Source organism: Mus musculus, chromosome 1 (genome assembly GCF_000001635.26).
Source record: "Mus musculus strain C57BL/6J chromosome 1, GRCm38.p6 C57BL/6J".
Classification (NCBI taxonomy): domain Eukaryota; kingdom Metazoa; phylum Chordata; class Mammalia; order Rodentia; family Muridae; genus Mus; species Mus musculus.
This window is the reverse complement of record NC_000067.6, coordinates 16,588,086-16,609,372: the sequence shown is the minus strand read 5'-3', so window position 1 is coordinate 16,609,372 and position 21,287 is coordinate 16,588,086. Positions and strand designations below refer to the sequence as shown.

General features: G+C 40.8%; 1 protein-coding gene across 10 annotated transcripts in view; it reads left to right on the top strand.

The window, feature by feature from the left end:
- Ube2w (ubiquitin-conjugating enzyme E2W (putative)) overlaps window positions 1–21,287 on the top strand; it is a 78,673-nt gene that overhangs the window by 10,088 nt on the left and 47,298 nt on the right. For 7 of the 10 annotated variants that reach the window (NM_001271016.2, XM_017322048.2, XM_017322047.2 and 4 more), the window contains exons 2-3: window positions 7,020–7,111; window positions 11,320–11,422. In NM_001271016.2, coding sequence (NP_001257945.2) covers window positions 7,020–7,111; window positions 11,320–11,422 — 195 coding nt within the window. The other 3 variants (XR_003946406.1, NR_073122.2, XR_003946405.1) reach the window with 3 other exon arrangements.

The window sequence follows — 21,287 nt, the reverse complement described above, 5'->3', positions numbered from 1 at the left end:
CTCTGGGTCCCTCTAATAAGGAACTCTTGGATATTGACATTTTATATATTCTTATATAGAATTAAATACTATAAGTTACAGTACCACACTATGCAACTCTTTTACCCAGGCAACTGCTCTAGTTCATATTTTTGTAAGCAGTTTATATACATTCTGGCTAATAGTGATATGAGTGTTTATCTTAGTGTATAGTGGCATCTCATTGTGATTTTTAAATTTATATTTATCAATGATTAATGATGTTGAACATCTTTTCTTGTGTATATTGACCATTTGAATGATTTCTTTGGAGAAGCATCTGTTCAAATCCATTTTCATTTAAGAAATTAAATTCTTTATTGTTCAGTTATAAGAGGTTTTATTAAATTGTTTACTTATTTTTTTCACAAAGGATTTTACAGTTTTATATTTCCTTAGCTGACCTGGAATTTGCTATGTAGACCAGGGTTGCCTGGAACTCACAGAGATCTGCCTTCTCTCTCTCTCTCTCTCTCTCTCTCTCTGTAAAAAAATTATTTATTTTTAGTGCATTGCTGTTTTGCCTGCATGTATGTCTGTTTGAAGGTATGGGATCCTATAGAATTAGAGTTACAGGCAACTATGTACTGGGAATTGAACCTGAGTCCCCTGAAAGAGCAGCCAGTGCTCTTAGCCATTGGACCATCTCTCCACCTTCTTCCTCTTCCTCCTCTTAAATGCTGGGATTGAAGACGGCTGGAGGTGGCTCACACCTTTAATTCCATCCATCAGGAGGTTGAGGCAGGCAGATCTCTGAGTTCAAGGCTAGCCTGATCTTTGAACCACTGGGATTGAAGGTGTGGGTCACCACCCAATTATGTACACACGTGCAGTTGACTAGAAGCCTGAAGAGAGTATGTTGGATCCCTTGGAGCTGGAGTTACAGGCCATGTGAGTCACCAGAAATGGTGTTTAAGACCCAAACTAGAGTCCTCAACCAGCACTCTTAGCCATGGAAAGAGTTTGTTTATGTTCAACATGTGTAGGCGAGGCTGGCCTTTAAACTCACTGATCAGCCTGCCCTGCCTCACAAAGGCTGGGATTAGAGCTGAGTGTCTCCACCCATGGCTGCATCTGTATTTTCTAAGTACTAGAATTGTAGCTCATACATTTAGGTCTTTGATTAATAAAATTCCTTTTTGAATATGGTGTATGGTGTCTTTAGTGTTTACATGGCAGCTACTTTTCCTTCTGAAGTTAAATATTTCCAGACTGAAAGTCCCATCAGGTTTGATAGTCTCAAGCTGATAAATGGAGAGCTGTCTGCAGAGTTTATTGTAGCTCTACTGAAAATTGCCTTTAATCCCAACAAACTGTTGCTGAGACATATGTGTTTCTATGTTGATCTTCATTATAACTAAAAGAGGTGTACTGGCATTAGACTCTTAAAAATGCCATAGGACAGACATCTTACAGGTCAACTGTTCCAGGTATAAATGTAACTTTAAACTATAGCTACATTTTATGAATGACTTCATAAAATATGTTTTCGGTTGTGAAAATGTGGAAATTAAGCTTTCTTTGTACATTAAGGAGAGAATCTGATAGGAAATTAGGTATACTGGACTTTGAGAAGGGTCTTCATTATTACAAACTCTGTATTTGAATTCATCTCCTTGTTTATATTTCTCTGAAATCCTGAATCAATTGTGAAAGTGTTTTGAAGTCATATTTGCAAAGCAATAAGCACACACTGAAGGTCAGACAAGGCACTGTTGTGCTGGCTGCAAGCAAATGTCATTTCTGGACTTCACTTTGATGTCCTGAGTTTTTCATTTTTGTGCTTTTTTTAAGTGTTAAAATTATCTGTAAGCCTAGTATTAAAGTGCTATTTAGGGGTCCTGAGTTTATGAATGCTATCATGTGCTTTAGAGAAAATGCTTGTGTCAGATAAGATTCACTGAAGCATAAATTACAGTACTGTGGCTGTGAACTTGATGTTAATGAGTTAATGTAGAGTAAATAAGTGACATTGATTGTGGTTTGGGGGTCCAGGGTAGGGCCTCATGCATCCTAGACAGTTGCTGTACTGATGAACTATATGTTCAGCTCAATGAGGAATCTTTAAAAAGAAACACACATAAAAAAGGTTTATTAGTGCGTAACTGAGATTGTGGTAAGAGGTGCACAGAGGCCTGTGTGTCATCTGAAGCAGTAAGCTCTGTGTTCACCCGTGAACTCAGTGCTTGCTTAGATACAAGCTACTGCGAATACTGCAAATTGACTGTTTAGCTTTCAGTCCATCTTGATTTGGAAGTGTAAGGCAGGTTAGAGCTGGTAAGTGTGCTACTGCATCCATGTACCTTCTTTCTACTCTCTCTTGCTGTTCAGTGACTTTCTCTGTTTGGCATTTGCTGGGGTTTGGTTTGGTTTTTCAAGTTGGCCCACACAATTAAAACCAGCTGTTTTCAACTTTGGCCTCATATTGAAGTCAGCTGGGAAACTTACAAGTCCCCAGATTATGATTTAATTGTCCTGGCATGCATTTTGGAATTTCTCTTGACTTCTTAGGTAATTCTTTTTCCTTTGTTAAGGTTTATAATTATTTGATGTGTTTGGGTGTTTTGCCTGCTTGTAATTGTGTGCCCCATTTGTGTACATTGCCTGAGAAGTACCAAAGAGGGCATTGGATCTCCTGGAACTAGAGTTAAAGACAGCTGTGAGCTGCCATGTGGGTGTTGGGAGTGGAACCCAGGCCCTCTGGAAGAGCAGCCAGTGCTCTTAGCTGCTGATCCATCTCTCCAGCCCCTCCATAGGTGATTCTGATGTACAGTTTAAACCTGTGTCTTTGCATACATAGGAAGGATTAGATGAACACTGTAAACTGGATTAGTTGTCATGCATCTTTTTGTTTCCAGTGAAGTGTTTAGGAGACCTAAGACATTTTTAAGGTTTAATCCTCTGGAAGGCCTAAAGAATCAAATTTAAAACTATAGAAATGATTATGTATTTCCTGTTTTTCTACACAATTGTAGTTCTATTAAAGAATTATATTTCTTATTCAAATATAAGATAGCCTTAGTACTTTTCTCAAAATATTTTGCTTAATGGCTATTTTCTGTGAGCAGACACAATTCTGAAATGAAATGTCATTGTGGAGCAGAGTTAGAGTTCAGGTGAAGTGACTGAGTGTCTGAGATAGGCTGTTAGGAGCCGATGGCTCATTATTATCAATTGTGTATGCCTAGATGAATTCATAAGGTATTTATTTTCATATAATTCATAAGGTATTTAATTTTTTTTTAAGACAGGATTTCTCTGTGTAGTCCTGCAACTTACTCTATAGACCAGGCTGGCCTCAAACTCAGAGATCCTCCTGCCTCTCTGCCTTCTGAATGCTGGGATTAAAGGTGTGTGCCACAACCACCCATATAAGGTATTTATTTTATTTAATTTCTCCCCCCCCCCACCTTTTCATGTATCTATGTCTACCATGTGTATGTAGGTTACTGGGGAGACCAGTACAGACTTCAGATCCCTTGGAGAGGAGCTATAGTCAGTTGTGAGCTGCCCAGCAGGGATGCTAGGACCCAAACTGGTCCCCCTGGAAAACCAGCAAGAACTCACTGCTGATCTGTGTCTCCAGATGCAGTTTCTGGGTTTTGTATCATGTAACTTACTTAGACTGTCCTGAAAGTCACTATGTGGTAGACCTCCTCCTGTCAATCCCTCCCAAGAACTGGGACCTTAGATGTGTACCACTATGCCTGGCCATGTGTTATTTTAAAAATAGATATATCATTTTAAAGTGTATTTTTATTCAAGTCATCCCCCCGCCCCCCGTCTTTTTCCTTCTCTACCCCTACCTGTATGCACATAGGTCTGTGAGGCCTTGCACTTGGATATGGGCAATCTACTACTAGCTACAGCCAAGAGCAGCCATCCCCTGCTAGGAAATGGGGCCTCCCGTACTCTTCTGTATCCATTCTGGAGTGTTGGCTGGCTTGACCTTGGGAAGGTCTTGTGCACTCGTAGCTGCTGTGAATTTGTGTCACATCGGGAAGACAGGAGTTCATAGTGTTTCTCCCCATTCTCTGGCTCCTACATTTCTTTTTATCCCCTGGTGTGGAGTTCCATGAGCCTTGAGGGAAAGGGCTGAGCATGCACAGTCACTCTCTCAGCACTTTGACCAGTTATGAATGTCTGTATTAATTGCTGCCACTGCAAAGTGGCGTTTCTCTGACCAGGGTTGACAGTTACAGAGTGAATTGCTGGCACAGTGACTGAAGTCAAAGGTGAAGGTGATGTTCTTAGGTCTCTCTGGCCTGCAGGTCCCTGTGGTGCTTGTGTTGGGAAGTAGAGAGAGAGTCATTGGTTTTTGCAGCCTGGGTGTCCTGGGATTTTGGGTTTAGGAAGGGGACATTGTAACATTTTTCTTGGTTGGTAGTTCCCTTAGACATCTGCACGCCTCTGCAGCCTTCTTTGTAATTTCTTGGTTTATTTACTGTTTGTTTGTTTGTTTGTTTTTACATTGTTAATCTGTAGTGTTGAATAGGAATGAAAATAAACCCATGGTCCTATATTATTATTTATTACAACTTTGTGAGGCAGTTTGGATACCTACTAGAGCATCTTTTTGAATCCTGATGTCTTTTGAGACAGACATTAAAGATAAGTTTTAAAATGGAACATAATTCGATTCTGCTTATTAAAAAAATATTTTTATTGACTCTTTGAATTTCATGTTAAGCATCACAATCCTACTCCACTCCCTGTCTCTCCATATCTGCCCTCTGCCTTTGCAACTCCCCCCTCCAAAAGAAAACAAAATAAAAATAAAAATTAAACAACAACAACAAAACCCAGCCATTGAAACTAGTGTATTACAGAGTAAGTATATCCTCCTGCGCAAACGCTTTACTTGTAAAGATTCATTATTGGTGTGGTTTGAGAACACTGTGGCTTCTGCTAAACTGTCAGTACTGGGTCCTCATTGGAACCCCTCTCAGGTGCCCTGTGTCATGGAGACCATGCCACTTTGGATCTATAGGACTGGCCCTTTCATGAACTCCAGCAGTTCATAGATGGGGTAGATGTTGGGTTGGCAAACTCTAACTCTGGGCCTGAGTGGTAGCCGAGTTGGTTAGCCTGCCAGCTCTTCTGAGCTTCTTCCACCAGGACCAGCTTTACTGCTTTGCCCAGGTGAACGTCAGGATTGGCTTTCCCATGTTTATGCCACCAGGACAAGATCTCCAGCAGCGGGGTGGGGCCATCTCTCCCTTGCCCATGCCCTGGCTCTCAGGGTCAACTATCCTGTGCCCACACCACCAGGGCCAGCTCTACAGTGCTGCCTAGGTGAGGTGTGGGGGCCACTCTCCCAAATGTTGCATCTGGTTAGGGGCAGGCCTAGCTCCCACACACTCATGCTCTCATGTCTACTCACCCAAGTCAGTGCCACCAGGGCCAGCTCTGTGCTGCCCTTGGATGTCAACTTGGCCCTAGGCAGCATCCCAGACCAGGGATGTCCACATGGCCTTTGGTAGTGACATGGGCCATAACTGTTGTGGGAGTCTGTGTTGGGCAGGACATTACCATGGCCTCAGGTGGCATAGCAGGCTACTCACAAAGGCTGATTCTCACCACCCTCACATCTCTAGATCCATTTCATTTCATTATACACACACCTTTCTGCTTTCTCTCTCCTATCTCTCCAAGTGGTACCTGGGCCTCTGAGTGCCCTTCAGCCTGTGCTTGTAGTAGGGGGTGTGGGAGTCCTCTGGGTGTTCTCTGCCTCTGCCCATACTGTAGAGACATTTCATGCTGCTCAATAGATTTGCTTGTTTGCTTATTTCACTTTTATGTGTATGAGGGTTTGCATTTGTGTATCTATGTGCAGGCCTACTACTGATATAGTTGGAGAAAGAATGACAACCTTTGTTTCAGGCTTTTCCTTCCCTTAAAGAGGAAAATGTAGTAACAAGTAAGATCTATAAGTTAAGATCTATAGAAGGTGTACTCAGAATTCAGTTGATGGAAGCTGTTTCATTTGTATTGTTTGGCTAAAATAAGTTAAATTACTTCATTGCTAAGCTATTATTAAGAGTCGTTTCTTAATAATAGTGTTAAAGTTGGGCATGGTGGCATGCACCTCCATATAGAACTACAATTGTGTAGAAAAACAGGAAATACATAATCATTTCTATAGTTTTAAATTTGATTCTTTAGGCCTTCCAGAGGATTAAACCTTAAAAATGTCTTAGGTCTCCTAAACACTTCACTGGAAACAAAAAGATGCATGACAACTAATCCAGTTTACAGTGTTCATCTAATCCTTCCTATGTATGCAAAGACACAGGTTTAAACTGTACATCAGAATCACCTATGGAGGGGCTGGAGAGATGGATCAGCAGCTAAGAGCACTGGCTGCTCTTCCAGAGGGCTTGGGTTCCACTCCCAACACCCACATGGCAGCTCACAGCTGTCTTTAACTCTAGTTACTATGGTAGTTATTTGAGAGCTAAGGAAGACTACTGAATAGCCCATCTCTAGCCCATGCTGAAGCCCTGTGCTGTCTAGCTGTGAAGAAAGCTGTACCTGGGCTGGCGAGATGGCTCAGCAGTTAAGGGCACTGACTGCTCTTCTAGAGGTCCTGAGTTCAAATCCCAGCAACCACATGGTGGCTCACAACCATCTATAATGAGATCTGACGCCCTCTTCTGGTGCACCTGAAGACAGCTACAGTGTACTTACATATAACAATAAATAAATCTTGAGAGAGAGAGAGAGAGAGAGAGAGAGAGAGAGAGAGAGCAAGCGAGCGAGCAAACGAGCATACCTGACTGCCCTTCAGAACTGTTTCATAGCAGCAGGGTAGGATTGGAACACTGACATTGCTTGTGAATTTTAGGGCAGACCATAGTTAAGGATTAAGCATAAACATTCTGTAGAGTTTCCAGGAGCTTGTGATGAAAGAGGTTCATTGGAAAGAAATTTAATCACCTATTTTAGACTGTATAGAGGAAAGCTATTAAAGAGTATAAATTACTATTGATATTTTCTAGAAACGACTACAAAAAGAACTGTTGGCTTTGCAGAATGACCCACCTCCTGGAATGACTTTAAATGAAAAGAGTGTTCAGAATTCAATCACGCAGTGAGTATTTGATTCTCAAAGGTATTCTGGGGTTGTACAAGTATGTACTCATCTTCTAAAAAACTGTTGTTTTCATATTTCATTGCATTCTGTCATACCATTAATATAATAAAAAAACCTTATTCCATATATCTGCATATTCATTTTTTTAACCTTACTGTGTCAGCATAGACTTATTGTAATGTAATTTTCTTTCTTTCTTTTTTTTTAAGATTTATTTACTTATTTTATGTATGTGAGTACAGTGTAGCTGTCTTCAGACACACCAGAAGAGGTATGTCAGATCTCATTATGGATGGTTGTGAGCCACCATGTGGTTGCTGGGATTTGAACTCATGACCTTTGGAAGAGCAGTCAGTGCTCTTAACCTCTGAGCCATCTCTCCAGCCCTGTAATGTAATTTATAAAGCTTCCTTTTGTTCTTAAAACAATCTTTGTGTGTTTTTGTGTTTTTAATGTTCCTTATGTATGTATGTATATATGTATGTGTTTATTTTTGTTGTGACTCTGGGCTAGCCTTAGTCTTTAGAATACTGGCATCACAGGTAGGTATGTGCCACCACATCTGGCTCTTAGGTCTTGAACATTTGCTCTGCATTCAGACTGCAGCACTATGAATCCCATCCTTTAGACATAGTAAGTCAAATATTCATGCTGTACTAAAGAATGAACAAAGATAAATTCCTAGCACAATAGGATAGTTACGTAGCATAGATCATACTTTTTTTTTCTTCTTAAACTTCTCTAGTTAAAAGTGTGAGTTAAAACTGTCTACACTAGAGAAGGATGACACAGTGAAATGCTGTCATTTTATAGTCTGTAGTTTGTAAAGTGGAGATTTTGTTTAGTCATAATTATCTTTGAGAATTCTGAAAAAAGGCCTCATTGGCTGGGTACAGGGGTACACACCCATAGTCCTCACTTCCTAGGAGGTTGATGCAGGAGGATGAACCCAAAAGTTCATGACTACTCTGGAAAACTTGGTGAGATCTAAGGAATAAGACATGCCCTAGAGGGTGACAGTGTTTGCATGCTGCTTGTCTTAGTCCATAAACCTAGCTCTTCTCTGGAGTAGAGTACGGAGCTATTTCTTTATTAGAAGTGAAGATGTGTGAAAAAAACCAAATTACCTTTTTTAAAAAAGTAGTAGTTATAGGAGTTCAAAAGTTGAGACTCTTTGGAGAAAGATAAGCTGACTTCCCATTACATCCTTACTCCAAGGCGCACACTCCACGATTGCAGTCATGGCACAGGCTGTGGGACTGAGACTGCTGAGAAACTGTGCCGCTAAGGGTGTTTTCCGCACAGGCCTGGTGATGTGAGTTTGATCTTCAGAACCTATGTAAAGGTAGAAGGTGAGAAACAGCTTCAAAAAGCTGTCCCCTGACCATGGCTACACACCTTGGCATGCATACCTCTGCTCACACATGGTCCACATGCACACTGATTATTAGTAATGCTGGAAAATTGTGAGATTGAAGTGTGCACACAATAAAAGTACTGTATGTCTTGTCATCAGTGATGTAGTAAACTGCAAAATGATAAGAATAAAATACACCCCAAGAAGTAGAACTCTTACACGCGTTCTCGCGACCGGCCAGGAAGAACGCAGCAAACCGGAATCTTCTGCGGCAAAAGCTTTATTGCTTACATCTTCAGGAGCAAGAGAGCAAGAGCAAGAGAGAGAATGGCAAAACCCCGTCCCTTTTAAGGAGAATTATCCTCCACCTAGGACGTGTCACTCCCTGATTGGCTGCAGCCCATCGGCCGAGTTGTCGTCACGGGAAAGGCAGAGCACATGGAGTAGAGAACTACCCTTGGCACATGCGCAGATTATTTGTTTACCACTTAGAACACAGGATGTCAGCGCCATCTTGCAACAGCGAATGTGAGGGCGGCTCCCCACATAGAACAGTTGTTATTCCTGAGTATTTTTATTTTATATCTTTTTAAAATTCAGTAAGCATGCATTACTTTGTTAATTAGCAAAGTTTAAAAATTTATTGCACATAGTATTAGAAATCGTATCTTTGCCCTATTTCATGCAAGTGTTGCATGATTAATGATGTTGGGTTTGCTGTTATTTAAACTCTGTTTTGTATGTCACAAGTAAATTGATTGTTTGTCAATCCTAAACTTTGCTACATTAAGAAATAGGGAGCACTAGGAAGTTCAATTTCGTTGAATTATCTCTCTGGGTAGTACATGTGAGCCAATGGGAGAGATGAATTTTGAAGCTAAGAAAGACCTAGTTTTTGTTTTAAATAGTTTATTTTTATTTTGTGTGCATTGGTGTTTTCCTTGCATATATGTCTATGTGAGGATGTTGGATCCTCTGGAACTGGATTTAGTTAGTTGTGAGCTACCATGTGGGTGCTTGGAATTGAACCTGGGTCCTCTGGAAGAATAGTCAGTGCTCTCAGCCACTGAGCGACTTCTTCAGCCCCTTGTTTTGTTCTATAAGAAGAGTGTGTGTGCACGAGCACATGCATAGAGCTGTGTATTGAACCCAGGTCTCTTCAGCATGCCTTGCAAGGACTTGACCACTGACCTGTATGCCCCCACAGTTTTCTTGCTTTCTAGACAGCTTTGTGCTGTATTTAATTTACTGTGTACTAGCTCTTGATCTTAGAAATGCATGAGGTTTTTGTTGTTGTTGTTGTTGTTTTTTACATATGTAGTACCATTTCCCTCTTCCAACAGTATCCTTCTTACATCTAAGGTACTCAGCAGACATTCTGAAAATGAATTGTTATGTTTCTAAGGGTTTCTGCACTTTAGTTGATTTCTTTCACAGACGTAAGTCCAGCCCATGTTACTGTTTTATGTACATTTCTAGTTTTTGTTCCATGTGAGACATGAGTACAACCTTATCCCAGTACACTCTGTCTTTCTCTGATTTTCCTGGATAGATGGATGAGTGGGTGATGTTTAGTATTGATGGCATCAAACTCAGGGCCTTGATGAGTGCTGTACTGCCGAGGTACAGCCTCAACCTCAGTTAACCTGTATTTTAAAAAAGCACATTTTTGTACTTGAGAAGTATGAAGTGAAATGATTTGGCCAGCTACAATACTTATACATGACAGCTATAATTAAAGACTCATTCCTAATGATTTCCATTCAAGTCTAAATGGTATCTATCCTGTCTATCACCTTTGCTGTTTTTATCTTCTGTCCCCTCTTCTAATGACTAGAGATGGTTACAGAGTACCAATGAAACAAGCTCACATAAATGCCATAGGAGTCTTTGGGTGCTTAATTAAAGTGCTGAAAGTGAGCTAGCAAGGAAAGGCAGGAGAGACCCTTGCTTAAAACCTCCAGAGATTGTGGACGGGGATCCATGTATTCTTTTAGAACGCGGATTAGGAGGTGAGTTTGTCAGCTACAGTCCCCTAGAGGCTCTGTTGATAGCACTTTCTCCCATTGCTTCCAACAGGACGATGGCTAATAAACTTAACTTCTTTAATCTAGAGTGTCACAGAAGGATAGGAAAGAGGTTGAGGATACTGTCTAAAAAGGTTTTCATTAATATAGAAAGTAGTGTTTTGAAAGAAAATAAGATTGTGTGATCTGAAAGGAAGAGCCCAGTATGGACCCTGATATTAGCATATGTTGGAGCTTTTATTTGTTTGTTATTTGTAGTTTGTTTCAGATCTGACTTACAAGCCTGGTTCTGACCTTGACCTGATTTCTTTAATCTAGAGTGTCACAGAAGGATAGGAAAGAGGTTATTACTATGGAGTTAGAGAGATAGCTCAGCAGGTAAGAGGGTGTGTATCGTCCTGATCCTAGTACACACACACACACACACACACACACACCAGACAGACAGACAACCCTGCTCTGAAGGCCAGAAAGATTAAAACAAAACACAAGGTAGTGACCTGTGTTCAATATATGAACCCACATAGAGGTGGAAGGAAAGGGTCAAAAAGCTGCATGTTGTATGCTGTGGTTGTGAGTGCTCCACCCCATACAACAATAATACATTTACCCAATCATACATAGTATACACAATAATGATACATTTTAAAAGTTCTCTACAAAGAGAAAAATGCAGTATGAGAGTTGCTGAGTGAAGTGCAGCACTACCCTCTGGTTGCTCTGCCCAGTGCCTGGCAGGACAGTGTTCTCTTTTCCCCTTCATTTCAATCCTTTTCATTTAAGTTTTAAATCTGTTTCCTTTTTTCTTTTTCCTGCCTTAGGTGGATCGTAGACATGGAAGGTGCACCAGGAACCTTATATGAAGGGGAAAAATTTCAACTTTTGTTTAAATTTAGTAGTCGATACCCTTTTGACTCTCCTCAGGTAACCTTGCATGTACCATTGTGTTTTTAGAGTATAGCAAAACACTAAATTGGTTATTTTTGCCTAGCTAGACCTATATCACAAACCCAATATAAATATGTAGATAGAACTATCTTTACATAAGTCAGGATTTTGTGAATTTTATTGGGACAGAGGCTTTTGATCTGTCATGCTACCAGGAGCTTCAAGTGGTTTGTCATCCATGGGTTTCATGAGCAATGGGGAAGGTTACCGTTTGTAATAGCTGCAGGGACTCTTTTCTAGAACCACTGACCACACCAATAAAGGCTCTTTTAGGACTGCCTTTGGTTTTCTATTGATGTGTTTTCTTTGCAGTCTTTAAAAACAAGTGTGTGTTTACAGATGTCAAATACATGAAGTCAACTGAAATCTGATGATTATGGTTTGAAGCAAACGCAGTTTAGTTAATAGTTTAATACTTAGACAAGGAAAAATGCTGGTAGTGGAATTAAAAGCAAACCTTTCTTGTGGAGGGGCTTTGTGTGCTAGTGGTTTTGCCTCCATGTCCGTCTGTGCCCCACATGTGTGCCTGATGTCCTGGGAGGTCAGAAGACGATGTTGGATGTGAGCAGCCATGTGAGTGCTGAAATTGAACCTGGGTTCTCTGGAGAACAAGTGCTGCTAACAGTTGGGCTCTCTCCAGCCCCAGGGGATGTTTTTAAGAGGTATTTAACTAGTAAATAATTAATTGGATGTTAGAGAGGGGGAGATTCTGGGATGATCTCCAGGTTCCTGACTTGTAAGACAGTGAGTTACTTGAATTATTTATTCTCCACAAATTATAAGATTTCACATTTTAAGCTTTGTGAGGTGTGTTGCTAAAATGAAACCCTGCCAACCCTCTGTGTTACTGCTAAGTAATGAAGTCTTCTGGAAAATAAACCAGTACCTAAAATTCAACTTGGTATATGATTATGTGGAAATGTGCTATTTTGAGTAAAGTCATATTTCATTGTCACCTTCAAATTAATATTCTAAATTTACCTTAAGTATTGTTTTGGCCACAAGAGAAAATAAAGGACATTAGTTATTGCATTATGCTATAAAGGGAATTGTATAAAGAGGTAGGATTAACTAAATACTCCTTGAATTACAAAGTTGTCCTATGAACAAAAAGTTAAGCCTTAAGGCTCCTTTGACCATTTTTATAGAGCTGTGAAGTGAGGGGATCTGCTGCCATGACCTGTCACTATAAAGGCGTCTGTTAGTCACAAGCACAGCCATCTCCCTTCTCACTAAGAATAGGAATAAGAAGATTTACTTTCTCTAATATCTGAGATCCTTCACCTTTGTGCCCTTAGCTATTTCTACCTGTACTGGCTGGTTTTGGGTGTCAACTTGACACAGCTGGGGTTATCACAGAGAAAGGAGCTTCAGTTGAGGAAATGCCTCCATGAGATCCAGCTGCAAGACATTTTCTCAATTAGTGATCAAGGGGGAAAGGCCCCTTGTGGGTGGGACCATCTCTGGGCTGGCAGTCTTGGGTTCTATAAGAGAGCAGGCTGAGCAAGCCAGGGGAAGCAAGCCAGTAAGGAACATCCCTCCATGGCCTCTGCATCAGCTCCTGCTTCCTGTCCTGACTTTCTTTGGTGATGAACAGGAAACTGGGAAGTGTAAGCTGAATAAACCCTTTCCTCCCCAATTTACTTCTTGTTCATGATGTTTGTGCAGGGGTAGAAACCCTAAGACACTGCCTTCAACTTAGTGAGGATTCTGGAAGGAACAGATTTTTTTTTTTATCATACGAAAATAGTATTTCTATAAACATAAAACTAAGTCAAAAAGCATTCTGCAAATTCCGTCTTTAGTCCTTTATTCAAAATCAGATATCAAATTTAAATATTTACAAATCACCATTTATAATAAATTTATTCTCTCCTTTTCTTCCTGCTCCTTTGATTTTTAATAATTTCAGATTTATTATTCAGCAATATTTCATTCTTTAATATTAAGATAAATTAAACAGCTGATTTAGATCACTGCTGTGGGTACATACCTTTCTAAAATTTCATAAGTCTTTTGGATACCAATGTTTTTCCTCCCCCAAGAAAGTGAGTGTTTCTCTGTGTAGCCCTGGCTTTTCTGGAACTCACTATGCAGACGGTGCTGGCCTCACAACTCACTGAGATCCGCCTGCCTCTACCTCCTGAGTGCTGGGATTAAGGGCATGTGCCACTAAGCCCTAATGACATTTCAGATTTAATGCATCCAAACTTAATCGTTTACAGTAATGAAATAGAAAAAAAATTCTTGTATATGTTGGGTTTCTGTTTACCTTCTGTTTTGTTTTAAATTGTCTGCTTTCATGTATTCCTAGATACAGTTTTTCAATCTTTTTGCAATCTTTAAGCCAGTCCATTTCTCTTATCTTAGGATTTGGACTGTAGAACAAGGAATTATCTTCCAGCTGGGCTGTTTCAATAGGATAATGTTTCATTAGTTTATACTTGTGTTATATACCTTTTCACAGTGCTAGAATCAAAACCTTATACTTGCTCCCTTTCCACCCCCCCCCACTCTCTATGTATATACACATGTCCCACGCCCTCCCATACCCTTGCCTTCTTTTTGCCTTTCTTAGTAAAATCTGTGAATGATTATTTCCTGTGGAAGCAAGTCTTTACCTTGGGTATAAAGTCCCTTTATGGACATGTTAAAACTTAACCATTTCTTGCACAGATACCTCCCTGCATTCTACTGTGTAGTAATGTTTATGTATCATATTTCATCATTTAACTTCCATTCTGATTTTGTCACTTAATAGTTTTTAATAAAGTAGTTATGAGATATAGATTCAGGTTTTCATTTTCTAAATAAAGCAATCAAAGCTTGTAGAAAGGCCTTCTTCATGGTTTGATTACTAATTGGAGCAGTCAGGAGTCAGAACCAAGTCATTCGTCCCTCCCCCCTTCTATCCCCCCTCCTCCTCCCTTCCCCTGTTCCCCCCTCTCTGCCATACTGCCATTAGATGCGTTACTAGCATGGGAAAGGTATCTGCTCATCCTTACAGTAACCTCTAGGAAAGTGAAAGGCCATGTGTGGGATCTAAAAGGCCTGAGGACAATTACGCCTATTCTTTTGGAATGCTAGTATTACTTTGTAACATCTTATTTTGTAATGTATCCATCTATGCTGCAGAAGTTGCACATTCTAATTTATTTTGGTTAAGAAAATTAAGACTACTCTTAAGAGCAGGGATTTCTTAATTATTAAAATCACCATTAATCACATCATCCATATAGCTTTAAATGTAATGGGCCTAATAAGATTTGTGTACATGTAAAGGAACATGGTGGAAAACCTGTGAGGTCAGTTCCCCAATTACAAGGTAGTTTGAAGCAACAGAAACATTGGCAGTTGTTGGATACTGGTCTTTCATCTTCCTACAGAACAAGCAATGTTGAGTATATGACTTCTTAGAAAAGCAGAATATTAGGAGTGTCCCTGGAGTAGAGCAGCCTCGTTGTGAAAAGCCCATTAGTGAATCTGTAGCGCACACAGGCCATTCCACACTTGTGCAGCTTTCTATGTTCTCCTCGTCTTCATGATTAGCTTCTCACTAATATCCCATGTTGCTATGAAAAGAGCTGCAATGTTTGGCTTGATGTGACACTAAGTGTTTTTCAGTTAGTATAGGGACGAGTTGGGGTACCATGCCATCATCATTCACAGCAACACACAGTTATGCCAGCAGCCTTCCTCACACAGGAAGTGTCTTTCTGGGTAACCTCAGTATTTGTTCATGCTAAGTTACTTGTAAATGGCTGCTTAATTCAGTGTGTCTAGAGCATTTATGTTATGCCAAACACTTGTCTTTATATGAAGAAGTAGAAGAGTACGGAGAGACTAAAAAGGCAGTGGGTTGCCTTTAAAGGACGTTATCTGCTACAGCTTGAGTATATAACGTGGAATCAGATCTGTTTCGCTCAGACTGTAGAGTTTCAATGGGGCGCTGTTTACCTTAGCACCAGCACTCAGAACGTTGAATATTACTTGAGCAGAGAGTTCTAGACTAATCTGGACAACAAAACAAGATCATGTCTCAAAAAGGCAAAACAAAAGGCTGGGAGAATGGTTTCTGAAGTAGAGTTTTGCTCTACAGTTAGGAAGAATTGATTTTAACCCCAAGCAACAGCTCAAAGCCAGGTTTGCAGTGCCCCTGTTATTCTAGAACTGGGGAGGCAGAGGCAGGGTGCTCTCTGGGATTGCTGACCACACAGTTTATTTGAATCATGGAATACTAGATCCCCTCCTCCTCATATCTACACAGACTGATCCTCTCCTGCCCATGTCTGCACACACTGATCCCCTCCACATGTCTGCACACACTGATCCCCTCCTCCTCATATCTGCACACACTGATCCCCTCCTCATGTCTGCACACACTGATCCCCTCCTCATGTCTGCACACACTGATCCCCTCCTCATGTCTGCACACACTGACCCCCTTCTCCTCATGTCTGCACACACTGATCCCCTCCTCCTCATGTCTGCACACACTGATCCCCTTCTCATGTCTGCACACACTGATCCCCTCCTCATGTCTGCACACACTGATCCCCTCCTCATGTCTGCACACACTGATCCCCTCCTCCTCATGTCTACACACAGTGATCCCCTCCTCATGTCTGCACACACTGATCCCCTCCTCATGTCTGCACACACTGATCCCCTCCTCCTCATGTCTGCACACACTGATCCCCTCCTCCTCATGTCCACACACACTGATCCCCTCCTCCTCATGTCTACACACAGTGATCCCCTCCTCATGTCTGTACACACTGATCCCCTCCTCCTCATGTCTGCACACACTGATCCCCTCCTCCTCATGTCCACACACACTGATCCCCTCCTCATGTCTACACACACTGATCCCCTCCTCCTCATGTCTACACACAGTGATCCCCTCCTCATGTCTGTACACACTGATCCCCTCCTCCTCATGTCTGCACACACTGATCCCCTCCTCCTCATGTCTACACACAGTGATCCCCTCCTCATGTCTGTACACACTGATCCCCTCCTCCTCATGTCTGCACACACTGATCCCCTCCTCCTCATGTCCACACACACTGATCCCCTCCTCATGTCTACACACACTGATCCCCTCCTCCTCATGTCTACACACAGTGATCCCCTCCTCATGCCTGCACACACTGATCTCCTCCTCCTCCTGTCTACACACACTGATCTCCTCCTCCTCATGTCCACACACACTGATCCCCTCCTCCTCATGTCTGCACATACTGATCCCTTCCTCCTCATGTCTACACATGCACATAATCCAAACAAATATTTTTAAATTGAGAAAGGAATCACAAGAATTTTATGATAGGCAGCAAAGAAAATTTTTGTGTATGTAGATTTTGCATTCTTTTGGGAAAAGATATAAGCAGTAAATTAAATAGCAGTTCAAGAGAAATGGGGCAGGGAAGTGTTCAGTAGATCTCCAATTCTTCAAGAAGTAGGCCAATAGTTGACAGATGGGAACTCGTGAAACTACAAAGCTTCTTTACAGCAAAGTAAAATGACAGCTCACAGAATGGGAGAAAAATACCTACACACTCTACTTTTGATAGAATATAATAGAGATATAGAAACAACTCAAAATATATAATAAGAAATTAGATAGTCCAATCAGATGAAATGCAAATGACCAATGAACATTGGGAAAATATTCAGTTTTCTAACCTTAGAGAAATACAAATCAAAACTACCCTACGATGCTATATTACCAGAGAGTCAGTTGCCATTCATCAGGAGAACAAATAACAAATGCTTGTAAGGATATGGGCAGGAAAGAGCCTTTTATAGATAGGTTTATTGCCTATACTTTTGCCCTGTACAGAATCATATCTAAAATTAAAAGAAAGAATGTAGCAGTTAACAAACGGGGATACCTGGTCAGAGGTGATGGTGACTTGTAGCATAGTACTAGTTAGGAAGGTGAACACAGCTTGCACCTTCTTAGAGGTTGAATCAATCAACAGGAGTTGTTGCTAGGATAACAGGCGTTTGAATAAAGGACTCAAAAACTTGATGAAGGACAGTGAAACATAATGGAGAGCAGTAGCTCATTTAGAGTAGGCTAAAAGGCACAAAGAGTCCTACTTGAACTGGTGGTGGAACTGCTCTTGAGAGGTAGTAAAGGGTTTAAGTGGAAAGCACAGGGCAGGGCAGGAAAGGACCCGGCCTCTGAGATCTGGCAGTGTAAGCTCTTGAACATCGGTGGTTCAGCGCACTGGAGAGCCATAGGTATGAGCGTGCGATGTGTAGGGTCTGATCAAAGAAGATTCTGCAGTATGAAGGAGGCGACTGTTTCCTAGGCTTTAGGAGATGTGGTCAGACCATAAGCCCTGGCGTTCTCAAAGCTCAGTGTCCTGACTCCTGGTGCGCCCCCATTCTCCCTCTTCTTTCTAGTTTTCCATCTGCCTGACCGCCATATTCTCTCAAAGAACCGCCTGAGATGCTTGCTTTGTCCTGGTTATACTTGCTTTAAACTTTTCAAATGTACTTTTTGCTGAAAAGTCATCTTAACACTTAATTTCTCTTAGAAATTGTAGGGGCGACGATACTCATCTTTGAGGGAGAGTCACTATCCCTACCCAGTTCTGAAGCCACTCTGAAGGTTTGGAAGTGCTCGGGCAACAGGACAGCCTCCTGGCATCCTTCCCACCCTTTCTCTTCCCTTCGCCCAGACCCTCCCCTTCTCCTGCCCCATGCAGATCTAGAGCCTGTTTGTTGGTACCCTGTCCTCCTTCTTCAGGCCTGCTAAGATTCTCTTTTTACGTAGTAATGGCCACGTTCCCCAAGTGCTTACACTTTGTTAAGAAAAAAGAGTTACAGACACAAAGTTTGGAGCTGAGACGAAAGGATGGACCATCTACTGATTGCCATATCCAGGGATCCACCCCATTATCAGCTTCCAAACGCTGACACCATTGCATACACTAGCAAGATTTTATCGAAAGGACCCAGATGTAGCTGTCTCTTGTGAGACTATGCCGGGGCCTAGCAAACACAGAAGTGGATGCTCACAGTCAGCTAATGGATGGATCGCAGGGCCCCCAATGGAGGAGCTAGAGAAAGAACCCAAGGAGCTAAAGGGAACTGCAACCCTATAGGTGGAACAACAATATGAACTAACCAGTACCCCGGAGCTCTTGACTCTAGCTGTATATGTATCAAAAGATGGCCTAGTCGGCCATCACTGGAAAGAGAGGCCCATTGGACACGCAAACTGTATATGCCCCAGTACAGGGGAAAGCCAGGGCCAAAAAAATGGGAATGGGTGGGTAGGGAAGTGGGGGGGGGAGGGTATGGGGGACTTTTAGGATAGCATTGGAAATGTAATTGAGGAAAATATGTAATAAAAAATATTAAAAAAAGAAAAAAGAACACTGAGATACTAGAATGAGTGAGGAGTGTGGACATTAATGAATGACAAAGGGATAGTTAACTTTCCAAATTTACATTCATTTGTTTTTAGGAAGTTTATCTTTGGCAGCTGGAGAGGTGTTTCAGTGGTTAAGTGCACTGTATGCTCTTGCAGAGGACCTGGGTTCCACTCTAAGCAACTACCTAGTGATTCACATCTGTCAGGAAATCCAGTCCCAGGAGACCCAGCAACCTCTTCTGGCTTTCACAGGCAGTGTCTACATATGGTACACAGACAGATGTACATGCAGACAAAACACCATACCCAGAAAATAAAAATAAATATGCATATACACACACATACAAACACATAAAGAATTTTGTCTACATGGTGATGATAATCATGGAAAAGTGGAAAACTATTACCATAGGTGCTAATGAGATAATGTTGGTATGCTAACAGGAGAACTCTGCATTGAAAACTCATGACATTTCAATTCCCAGTTATTTTTGTACTATTTTTAAAATTGTAATTACATCACATGTTCCCTTTCTTTTTCCTTCCTTCATCTCCTCCCATGCCCCCTTGCCTCTTTTTCTCAAATTTGTGCCCTCTTTTTCTTCTGTCTGCTTGTCTCACACACACACACACACACACACACACACACACACACACACACACACTCCTAAATACAACCTAATCGCTCTGTAATTTTACCTCTATGTTTATGATCTTGTAGCTATTTTGTAGGTTATTATTAATCCTAACTTTGCTATATCATATGTTACACTTCTAAATTTTCTTTATTTACTTTTGGTTGTTTGAGACATGGCCTCTTCTTGTCACAGATATAAACATTCATTCCTAAAAAACCCAATATACCTGTGTGTTACCTGTATTTATATGACCTCACTTTTGTCAGTTATTAATCCTAACTTTTCTATATCAGATATTACACTTTTATGTTTTATTTACATTTTAATATTGTTGCTTGAGACATGGCATTATGTATACTAGGCAGGCCTTGAACTTGTTCTCTGTCCCAAGGGAGGATCTGGAGCATGGCTCTTCCTGGTTCTACCTCCCGTGTGCTAGGATTACAGGTGTAGGCCACCAGCCTGGTTATACTGACCACAGGAGAAAATCTTGTCTTATGTTGTCCCTGACAGGAAGCTTTAGTACCTAAATGACTGATAGACGTGTTTTTATAATTACAATTTGGCGTTTGGTTGACTTTCACAGGTGAACCACCACTGCGCTGCCCTTCCTGTAGATTTTGTTTTGTTCATGTGTGTATACTGTTTGGATCTAACTTGACATATATTAGGTAATATTTTTCTTTTTCAAGCTGCTCATGAAACACTGTTGTATCTTCTTTGTAAATAAGTGCTGTGAGATCTTTAATTATTTTACTTTATCTTGGGAAATTTTTTGAATTTTATAAATGAAAATTACCTGAACTCCATCCCTTTTTTCTTAGTAATAATGTCAAGACTTTAGTAAACTGTAAACATACTGCAGTATATAGTTAAATGTCTAGTTGTAGTTGCTTTATATTAGATTATTATAGATATTGGTAGCTGTCAGATCAAACTGTTGTTAGAGTCTGTCAGATTTGAGTAATGAGTCAGGTACTTTTAAATCTGCTGTAGAAGAAATGCTTATGTCCAGAGGTTCGTGACTAGCCTAGGTGACAGGGAGATCTCATGGCCTCTTTTTTCTCCCTAACCTGAGTGGTAATTGTTGATAGTCTGTGTAGGTTTTTATCACTCTAATGTCTTTCAGTTTGGACTTCAGTCGGGTCTATATTTGTAATACTCAAGTTATTCCAAGATTGGCCTGATTAAATTTTTAGACTGGATGTGAACTAGGTATATATGCTTCCAAAATTATCTTGAGGATACTTACATCTTAGTTCTTGTCTACTTTTGAAAATGAGCTACAAGAATAAGGAAGTTATTAAAAATACAGAGACAAAGTTCTAATTCTAAATCCTAGAGTTGAACCTTTACTTCCTCGCTGAAATGCCATTTCCTCAGTGGGGTTCTGCAGCATGGAATATATATATATAGTTTTCAGTTAACTTGGAACAGTATGATTGTATAACTAGTTTTGACCTGAGGCCAAAATGAATTGTCGTTTCCGATCACTTGTATTCAATGATCTTGTTGTATCAGTCAGTCCTAGACAGTTTTATCAGCTACATAGGGCAACCCCAGTTTACTTTTACATTCCCACAAACAACATTTTGAGTTTCTAATACCTGTTCGCCCGAGTTAAACAGAAATGTCCAGTTTCTCCTTTGATCTGTACTTGGTAGTAAGTAAGATGGAAAACAGTGCTTACATTGAGCCTTTAACCTCAGTTACTCTCCCACAGTAGGTGGAGAGCCGGAGTGGCAGCGAGCACTCTAAAGCTCTCTGTGGGAACGGAGAAGACCTGTAATGCCTTTTACATATGTCTGGT